This window comes from Anneissia japonica, unplaced genomic scaffold (assembly GCF_011630105.1).
Source record: "Anneissia japonica isolate Jap-2015-1 unplaced genomic scaffold, ASM1163010v1 scaffold432_len584295_cov189, whole genome shotgun sequence".
NCBI lineage: Eukaryota > Metazoa > Echinodermata > Crinoidea > Comatulida > Comatulidae > Anneissia > Anneissia japonica.
Window position 1 is genome coordinate 427,628 of NW_022725334.1, and position 11,588 is coordinate 439,215.

General features: G+C 31.6%; 1 protein-coding gene across 1 annotated transcript in view; it reads right to left on the reverse strand.

Moving 5' to 3' along the window:
• Positions 1 to 1,462: 1,462 nt before the first annotated feature.
• Positions 1,463 to 11,588, reverse strand: part of LOC117112702 — an 82,628-nt gene continuing 72,502 nt past the window's right edge. The window contains exons 10-11 of the mRNA XM_033255842.1: positions 2,356 to 2,423; positions 1,463 to 1,534 (exon numbers count right to left, since the gene is read on the reverse strand). Coding sequence (XP_033111733.1) covers positions 1,463 to 1,534; positions 2,356 to 2,423 — 140 coding nt within the window. The remainder of the gene's footprint in view (positions 1,535 to 2,355; positions 2,424 to 11,588) is intronic.

Genomic DNA, 11,588 nt, shown 5'->3' on the forward strand with positions numbered 1-11,588 from the left:
ACTGTAGTACATTTACAATGTACATAAAATATTAAACTCTTAGTTTGGTCCAGAAAGAGAGAGGGGAGAAAAGCTATATTAAAACTTACGTTTAATTGAATGAATATTAAAAATTATAAACATATCATTATTATAATGGGAATAAAAATATATTTTCCAAAAAAAATTATTTACTACAAATATAAAATTTATCTCTCTAGCATTAAAATTATTTGTTGTATTCTGTATTAGAATCGCCTTCTTCACAGAAGACTGAAAATAAAAAATAAATCTTCTAATACATATTAGAGATTTAATAGATATGCATAATGATTTTAGGTATACCTATACTAGCATTTCCATTACCTCATCTAAAGACATTCATAAAGGTACAATAAAATAATTCAACCAAACAAAGAACTATTACTATAACAGGACCATTAGGATCATGAAATGAACCATAAAAAAAGAATTGTAATATTTTCTATTTGCACAGTATTAGACGTAAAACAAATCCAAATCAATAGAAAAAATATTACTGAGTAATCATACTAAAATTCTTACAAAGCATTCGATGTACAGTATAATTCCCCTATTATTGATATTACAACAATTGGATAATTGGCGCAATATTTCTGAAAAACATTGTCATAAAACCGTTTATAATGAGAATTCTTTGTAAAAAGTAATCAAAAGCATTATGCTAGTCTTACACACTAGCGTATAAGCTGCCAAGTAGCTATGAGGAGCGAGGTGTTAAAAAAAAAGAAACACTGCATCGACAGAAATTGTCATAATACAGTACCCATTATTAACTGATTGTAATATAAAGGGTTATAATCCTAATACAAGTTCGCATTTTGCAAATGAGCTGTTATCAATAGAGGTAAAAATAACAAGTTTACATGCACCTAACAATACATAAAGCCATTTACAAGGCTGCCTAAATTATAGTTCATCTCAATCAACGGCCATCTGCATCAAGTAAACAACCCTAATGTATTCTTATTAATAACTTATTCCTTGAAAGCCCATCGCATGGTAGGCTATGCTATTATTCTTCAGTACTTACCGGCTGGACAACCTGCCACACCCAAATGGAAAACATTAATCCATCAATCAACTACAGAGGGCTCACTACATATACAGCACTCTCAGTTTGATGAAATTTTGGACTGATTTGCAAGAACATTTTATTGCAAATGTTTGTGAAAGACATCTGAATCATTAATTCTACATTATTGTTATTTGATGATGATGACTTAATCATCATTAAGTTGAATATTTATCAATATCATCTTTTGCAATGTATTTATTGCCATAGTTAAACTCTAAAAATTTCCTACCCATCAGGCCTGAGTACATGGGCCTTTGAGGTGATATGGCATGCCTGCTCATGACTGCAGCAATGGTGCATGTCTTAAACGCCGGTGGCGGACCTTCCCTATTATTCGACTCTATTTCTACCCCTAATGTTATACTCCTACACTTTTAGAGTCCATATAAGGTTCGTTGGCTTTGCCCACCAGAACCAGAACAAAGTAGCAAAATTCCTCTGTAATTACACAAATACAGCAACACCACTTTCAGACTATAACATATATTCATTTAATATTTATAGAAATATATGTGATTGTTTTCTTAAAGCGCTACTCCTGTATTTACCATCATCATAATATTTCAACTTGATTATAATTGTCATTATTCTCTAAAGTAATTCCTCTGTTTAAGCCACCTCCTTTGAACATGAAATTATGTCCTATCATTTGTCAGGATAGCAAATCGAAAGATGAGTCAGATGAGATTCTCAGACAGGGTATGAGAATCATACCCTATGCTTATACCCGGGAAAACGCTGGTATGGACATAATATGTGCGAAGTTAGCTGCTTTCAAGGTGGCCTTATACTCAATATGGTAGCAAAAATTAATGAAGGAAAAATAGGTAATGACTTGCAGTGATAGTAACTAAAATGAATATTTTACTAACACTCAAAAACATAAAAATATAATCACCAGACTATAGCATGTCAAATAGGTCAATAAAATGTATGATGTTATTATTATTGATGATATATAGGTACGTAAAATAATAATCATGATAGAAACTTCAGTATGAAGAAATAACTCCTATTATTGATATTGATGTAGATAAATTTGTTCATACAGCGTTACTAAAGTTTTCTTCTGTAACATTTTTAATATTATGTCCATATTACATTAATATTAGGTTAAATGACCTTATAGATTTAACTTAAAGAACCATAATCAAATATGGTATTACTGACCAAGTTTCTGCATTTAATCCAGGCACAAAGCAACATACTTCAACACCTAAATCTAAAGATATTTCAAACAAGAATTTCCCAAAACTTACCCCAGATCCAGCGCCTGTCATCCTGATCGTCGGGCCTAGCCTCTTATGCAATTCAGTGCCAAGTTGAGCTGAAAGCAGAAATGTAAACATAATACTCTGGTCAAATCAATACGTAATCAAACCGGCTAAAGGGAATTCCTCAGAATAAGGTAATGAAAACATAAAACATAAACACTCAGTTTATATATGAAAAAAAAACCAAAAAACGAATGTTAAATGATCGTTATGATGTGTTGCGTTTAATCCATACAAAAGCAAATGGTCAATATTTTAGAATTTCAACCAACCAATATCTACCAATCTAAAATTAGCTATCAAATGAACACATAATTATATGCTTTTAAAGCTTTCATTAACATATTCTCCCATATACAAACAAATTCAACATTCTTTTTGTATTTTTCAAATGAATAACAATTGTTATAAATAATATTTGACAGCTAAAAATATGTATAGGTAACAGAATTGGAACCATTAACGTGTAGGTATGTTAACAGGTTAATGATAACCTGAGGCAGACTAACAACGGAAATTGAAAAAAACTGTATGAAAGGGAATATGAGTAAATTATGTAGTGGAAAGGTTAATGAGAAGAAATTACCAACAAATAAAACACTGTAATGTAATGAGCATATATTATGTGTTATTAAAAAAAAAAATCATACACATAATTTTGAACTTTAATTATATTACTTTTTTTAAGGGATTAACTGTATGTAATTTGCATAATATAATAGACATTATATAGAACACCATGTTTCTCTATGAAGTCTAGTGTCCACTGACAGGCTATCAAATTTTGCCTAAATACGGTCATGATGACATCGCATATAGGCACATTATGACCATATATAGGCACATCATGACCATATATAGGCACATCATGACTATATATGGGCATACAACAGTGTTTTGTCAAATAAAATTGTTGACAGTCTACACAGACTGAGCTTTAAAATAATAAAGTATGTAGACAGTTCTACCCATTCCTCGTTAATATTATATTAATAATATATGCAAACAACTAATTTGCATAATTTCAAAAAATGTGTGTAAAATTCTATATGGCTTCTCTTAGATAAATTTTAATGGTACAGAAACATTACTTGTTCTGCCTTACATTAGTAATTACTATGTTGTGATGCAAATTATTAATTTGCATATTTGCTTTGAAATTATGCATACAACTTTCCTCTCTTTCTGTTGGCTAATCATACAGACATGAAAAAGTGGTACATAGAAAATGTTCTCGATGTATTATAATGACTAGTTGCATGAAACTCAAATGTGAATGTATGTTCTACATTAATGTATAATCAGAGAATTTCTGATGCAGACTTTACAACATAGTGACCTTAAAATGACCTAACAACTACTCAGCAGATGTTATACTTCCTGTCACTGATGCAAATAATAAAGAAATTCAATAAAACAGTGAGAAATAATAATAAAGGTGTAAATAATACTAACGTAAACATATTTATCCCTTTAATTCTTATGATAAACACTGAACGTGTTGATCTACTTGATGAATTAGGCTAGAGAGAAGGAGAGCGAGAGAGAGGGCAAAGGATAGAGAAAAAATTGAATTGGTTTTTTTAGTAATCAATTTCAGAGCAGTTGGAAACACAATCAATTTTTTTTTTCCAGCAAACAGAAGTCAATTATACAAGATGGAAAAAATGCAATATAATTGAGTTTATATAGTAGAAAATACAATGATGACATAATCAACTTAAGATTATTATATCCTTCTAATAGTAGATGGAACCGTAATAGACAGGTATAATGTGTAAATAAAAAACTTTCAGAATGTTGACTAATGTTTAAATATTTATTAATATCTAAAATTTAGTCAATAGCGTGCTACAATGATCATAATGAAATTTCATTAATGTTGTCGATCAAAAAAAAATTGTAAACATATAAAAACATTTTGTAAAATTCATACTTTTTATTACTGGCCAATGATTTCTACTAGTTTTGATATTTTAATGTCCAAATCTTATTTGTTTAGATGGCAATAAATTACTTTATTATTCATCAAATCAATATAATTTTTTTTTGACATTTTATTTAATAATATTGCATTCTAATAACTGTAATTCAGAATACACTTGACCTGTACGGTAAAGGTCTTAAGCCCCCCTGTCCCCTCACTGGCGCCGCGACTTTTACACGGGGATAAGCCTACGTTTTACAATGTACAAGCTTAGCATACAGTACACAAGAATACAAACTAAGAATGCCGCTCTCTATGCTTTTAAAAAAAAATATATCCAATAGAAGTTAAATAAAAGAAACAAACGAAATAAAGAAAAAAAAAGAAAAGAGAAAAATCAACAACAAAAGCCATCAACAACAACAAAAAAAAAAAAAAAGTAAAGCAATTGGATGAGAAAAGATGAGTTTTAAGTTGGCTCTAAAGGATGGAGTTTCCCATATGTATTGATGGCAAGAGTTTTGGATTGGTGACTTTAAAAGAGCGCTCGCCGTATGACTTCAGCTTGCAAATAGAAAGGTTGAAAGAGCTAGGGATGGATCTAAGTTAATGACAGCAGGATTGGGAGCATAACTGAAGAACAGAAATATAGGAAGGGGCCTAGAGAGCTTTAAACGAAAAGTTATATTTGTAGAAGATTCGTTTGGTGAAGGAAAGCCAGTGAAGAAACAGAAGAACAGGAGTGATATGTTGCCACCAAGATGCTTGTGTAATGAAATGAGTAGCAATATTTAGCTGAAGCTTAAGTTTTCATAAAAGAAGTCGTTTCTAAAAGTATAGAGCTGTCAGACCTTTTATTATTTTAGATTCAGATTTTTAGATTCAGATTTCTTTAATAACTTCAACTGGCAGTAAAATACTGAATTGCGACAAGTTTACAATATATACAGATAAAATTGTTATCTAAAAGTATAGAAGAGAAAAAATTGAACAACACACAGCATCACAAACTTTAAAAACACTGATAAAACACATTAAAAAAGCAGAAAAAAATCTAACTTAGACCTAGAAAGAATCTCCAGTGTTCGATGTTTGGGCCTAAAACTTGACTAGAAAATAATACATTACAAAACCAATAGGCATACAGTACTTTAGAAATCTACCCTTTTTCGGTCTATAGAGGTACAAAAAACAGTTTTTAAATTAAACTTTAAAAACCAAGAAGTATCTTAAATAGCTAATATGGGAAAAAACAAAAACATACCCCCAAAAATTTACTGTTTTCCACCAGTTTAAGGCACAAAGTCAACAGGGTAAGAGCTCGAGTGGTGCAAGTATCCAGTCTAATCTAACTATAAAAGAAAAACCTTTTCAGAGATTTCTTTTAAGAAGGCAAGTTGTTCAACAGCTTGGGACCTACTACAAATTAATACAAAAGATCTCATAAGATAGCTTAGAATTCAATGACATAAAAATTAAGTAACAATAGGTCCTATCTTACCTAGTGTTTTTTAAACACAAAGATGTCTGTACTTTTTTTAGAAACTCTACTCAGGCAAGAAATCTACACTATACTCACATTTAGCATGAATCAAATTTTTCATTTCAAAGCAGTAATGACATGAAAAACACAGCCTCAGAAACGACACTATTCTTTTATAAAGAAGAATACCTAATATAATTATTCTTTTAATTACATTTACTTAAAAGTATTGATATTTTAAAGGTCTCCCTGCTGGAATAAAGAGAATTATAAAATTATAATTTTTTTATTTCATCATCTGAATCCGAACATTTAAACAATTTTTCAAAACTAAGTTTCACATTCGAATACCAATTCATAACCATTGAAAATTTATCATAGCCAAAAACACATTAAAAAACTTTGTTACTGGAAACTGGTTGTTAGAATATAAAAGTTATTCTCTCACAAGATCCACGAAAAGTGATTTGATAAGCTCCACAAAACCACATTGTTTTTGTTAATCAATGGCCTCACTAAAAGTGCACGTAAATAGCATCCAATGTCTCAGAAAGAATCAGATTTATTGAAATTATCTAACTTGCGTCACGCTGTGGGCACAAGGATAAACAAAATATGGTGAACAATCGCTACTGAGCTAATCAACCTGAACCGTTTCTGACATTTCATATTCTGTATTCTACTTACTGTAATAATATTGAACAATATTTAAGTGCGGTGACTTTCTCTCTGTAATTGATAATCCTTTGTGTGTTGCTTTTAAAAAAGCATTCAGTTTAATAACTTTGTAATATTAAGCTTAAAGATGACATGCAATACAGTAATGAGAATTTATTAATCACCTTAGTATTATTTTAAGACACACCTTCGCAAGATACCAGGAGCAACGGGAAAAGTCTTAACTTAAAATCTTTAAGCAGCCAACTGCTTTGGAAAGGTTCATGTTTGTTGGATTTTTCACCAAACTACTACATATCAAGATGCTGGTATCAAGAATTTTGCAGATTTTGGTAGAAGGCTGCCAAAATCTATATAGTAATAACAGGTAATAATGAAGCACCACTCTGAGAATAACTTTTAAGATGTAATTCATTCAGCTCAAGCTTTTGCTATCAGTCGATGCCAACTTCGTCAGGTGAAATTATAAATACAATTTGCAGGTTGTCACATGGACTTTCCTTCTATTTTTTAACTATTGTTAAGACAATTTTTTAATGTTTATTTAGAATATCAGTGAACTTTTGATTGACCTATCAAATTTTATTTCATAGAAGTATGTGATATGCCTAAATATGGTCATGAAGACATCGCATCATGACCATATGACTATATATGGACATACAACAGTTTGTTTGTCAAATAAAATTTGATAGTCTTGGACAGGGCTTCAGATAATTCTAGGACTTCGTTCTTTCTCCTTAAACTTCCAGATCACAGTCAGTACGAGTGATATCTGTGATTTCCGATCCCGTCACAATTGACATTGAGGTTTCCGAAAGGTTCTAGCTTTGGGGCCAATTTTTGTCCTCTCATATATACGTCCTCTTGGTTACACCATTCAGAAGCATTAATTTAATGTACATATATAAATATAATACTAAACTATTATGCCCATATATGGACAAATTATTGTCCAACATGCACCTAAAAAACAAACTATTCAGTGAGTTATTTAAAAGTTTGTAAATGTCCTAATCAAATTTTTAAGGGTTCCCAAGAATTTTACCATATAGTTTAGCTTAAGTATTCAAAGGTTGCAGTCCTTTCATATGGCAGTAGATGATATCAATTATAAAATGCATGTGAGAATAGTCTTTTCCTCTGTCTTCACTATAAAATTTTATTTGACAAAAAGATGTGACATGCCTAAATATGGTTATGATGAAATCACATCATGACCATATATAGGCACATCACAAATGTATGGGCATACAGCGTTTCTTTGTCACAGAAAAATAGATAGAGTGCTTTATAAATTTTGTAAGTTTGACCAAATAAACTGAAATTTGAACAGATATTTGGTCAAACAATACACATCCCATAGTTCCATCCTCTAATTGGTGAGTTTGTTTTGCTATTGGAAAAAAACATGAGTTTTATGGCATCACTAACAAAATGAAGATGAAATGTCCAGCCAATATCATTGGACGCAACTACTTATTCTCATTTATTAGTGCTTAATACAGATTTTTAAATCTGCAGTTTTCTTTTTTTGTAATTTGATTGATATCACAACACTTTTGTTTAAAAAAATACTAACAAGAGTTGTTGCAGAACTTAATCAATTCTCCTAACACGACTTAGATTTAAATATATGACTAGAAGGTTTTCAGGTGATAGAACATGCATTTAAGAAGAACTTGAATATAGCTCTGCTAAGTGACAGGGGATTGTAATAAATGCTGCGGAGAAGAGGTGGATACATCAACTAAAGGAGATTTGAAATGATGGACTTTGATGTTATTTCTTTAAGAAAGAGTTGCAATTTATCAAGGCATCATATGTATGGTATATATTTGAGCGAGCCAAATGGCCGAGCGGAAGGCAGGGGCACCGTGATTATAGCCAACAATATCGACACAGGTTCGCGGTTGGCTGGGTGGTGGAACAAGTCTTCTCGGATAAGGATTATAAACCGCAGGCCCGTGTACACAAATGCTCATGTGCACTTCGAAGCACCCAGTACATCTTTCGAGATGAGTAGTGGGTTACCCTGGTGTACTGGGTAGACATGAAGTGACCCTCAGGGGAGGAGAAAGTTATTGAAAAAGTGCAACATCTAGTCCCGAGCGCATAGAGACCTTGTTTATCTGCGCTATATAAATCCATCTATTACTATTATCATTATTTTATTTACATAGTTATAATAATAACCGTGCTTGAATAGGACGATACAATCGTATCATGTACTCTTCAATAAAAATTTATTTTTTTTTTGGTTGTGAAAAAAAGTTCCTTTGGTGGGATTTGAACCTGCTGAATCTCACTATCAAAGCGAGCGTCATACCGCTATACCACAGAGACCTATATGATAGACATTACCCCCAGGCACTTCCTCTAAATATGCAATTGCTTTCTTTCTTTCTTTTACACTACACATAGTGGAGTTACGGTTTAAAGCTGGATATCTAGCTTGTAGGATGCAGCTGGGAAATCAAAGTAAATAAACCTAATTTGAATTTTTATTACATCTATAACCTAGAAAGCAAATCCATGCTAATGTTACTAATTTCCTTATTGCTTCATTTTTTGTTAGTTCATACATGCTGTAGATATTAATTTCTTTATCATTCATTCTACTTAGCTCCTCTATTGGTATGTACTGTAATCAGTGGCGGTGCCAGCGGGGTGGCATGGGGGCTTAAGCCCCCCCACCGGACAGGTCAATCCCCCGCCCCCGCCAGACAGAGCTCGTCGTGCAGTCAGACCATAAAACATATAAAAATAGGCCCACACCAAGCCAACACATGTCTGTCAGTCTGGGAGTGCCATTTTTGGCCATCCAGAGGTTGATATTCTTTAAAAAAAATGTCATTTGGGAGGGGGAACCCCTCTCAACTCATTATAAACACACACACACACCCACACGCATCCTTACAATGCTTCCTATGGTGCTACGCATAGGAACCAAAACAGAATATGGGTGGAAGTGCCTGTAGCAGGCAAATAAATGGCGAATGAAAAAAAAAAAAAAAAAAAATAACTAAAAAAATAAACAGAAAAGAAAAGAAACAAAACTACATATATCACATCATTTCAAAACCTGTCAAAATGCAGGCCAGATATTGATTTTACAAAATTTTATAAAGTAATACCTTTTAGCATTGGCTAGGCTCAGGTCAGCTTAGCAACCGTTGTTTGTTTGGATAATGTTCATTTTTAAATAAATTTAATTGAATACTGTATACCTAAATTAAGCGAAATTAATCTGATTTGATATTGTGTATTTATGAAATATTTTAAAATCCACACTCTCTTCACTACACAATTTTCAGCAATTCCAGGCAGAATGATCAAAATACTTATGTTTTTCAAAACATGTTTAAGATTCTTGAGATTCCTGTTACTTCATTATTTGTAGATTTTCATCTCTGAATTCTTATTATTAATGCACTTCGTAGTCCCTTTCACATTCAAGTACATGCTTCAAAATTACTGAAGCATTCTGAAAATGTTTTGATTACTCAAATTCCAGCAATTTCTTGTTATGCAGCAATAATGTATCATCCCCACCACCATCATTCTGTGTTTTTTCTTCTTTTTAAACATTTTTTTTAGATTAATTCAGAATTTTGTTTTCGTTGATCCACTTTGGAAACTAGTATCCATGTGTCACTATCACCAAATTCATTCATCAATATCAATATCCTCAATACTCCTAATATCATTATCATAATCAAACATCAAACTGTAGCATTATCATCATCACCTTAAACTTCATCATCACGATTATTTTAATCATCATTTTTCAATACCATTATTATCATAGTAATACTCACTAATAGATTTAATGCTTGAAAAAATTTCCTGAGGGCCTGCAAGGCCTGAAGGAAATTTTTGAATGCATTAAATCTAACATAAGTATAATAATTTCCCGCTAGTGTTCGATGCATGCAGCCCTACTACTTGCTTTATAAGTCAATTGCCGTCTTTTAATGTTAGTTTTGATACTGTGTAATCAACTGTTGTAGCAGTCATCGGTTGCTATAGTGATATTATGAGTATACTGTGTGCGTATTTAGATTTAGCTGTGCGTGTGCCGATTTGTGCTTCTGTACGCGTTAACTCACACAGCTAGCGACGTTACACATCAGCATTACAGTACAGATACGATGATTAACTATTGTAATTATATTGTGTTAGAAGAAATTGTTTGTGATGCTATTTTGATAGACATTCGTCAAAGAAAAAAACGTTGCTTAGTTGCTTAAAGCATTTGACGTTTGTTCAGTTTATTAGGGTTCACCGATTCAAGGAATTCCTTAATTGTTCACTTAATATTGAATTTGAGGTAACTTTCTTCAGGTTCTAATTAACCTTGTTTTACGAAAGTAACTTTCAATTATGATTCAATTTTCATCGCAGTGCGCAATATCTTTATGGTAACAAAAAAAGAGGTATTTTTTTTGCAAACGAACCTAAAAAAAATCCAGCCAAGCATACACTTATGTGAAAAATTATTGTACTGTGGGGAATAGGCAAATAACATTGGGAGTTGCAGTGATGAGGTCACGACTGATTTATAATATATTTTATTTTACAAACTATTACAACTTTTGCTTTGATTACGAATTAAATATCAGTATCATTATCTAAATTATTATGATCAACCTCAACACTATTTTTCATATATTTTCTGACTTCTGATTATTTGAATTTTTATGGCCTTGTGGAAAAAAACAATATTATTACAAGTTCAAATAGATAAAGCAATTATATCATGATAATTGTACAAAATAAAATCTTAAGTATTATCCTATCACAAAATATCTATTGTTGAGTCCTGTTAAAATTCTGCGTATGATAATTTACAAAAAAAATATTCAAGATTCACGTTTATTGCACCAAGCCATTAAAACTTCATCAAAGTAAATATAAATCTGCTATTAACGTGCATGACAAGCCGTACACGGAACTACCTTAGAATACATATTCATCCATTTGACAAGATTAACTGTTAGTCATTATGTACTTTGAATATTAATGGTGGTGTTTGTAAGAACAAAGGGATTATTGTGCTTGTAATGATCCAATGGTTCAACTTACTGTATATACATACATATACATATATATATATATATATAGAGA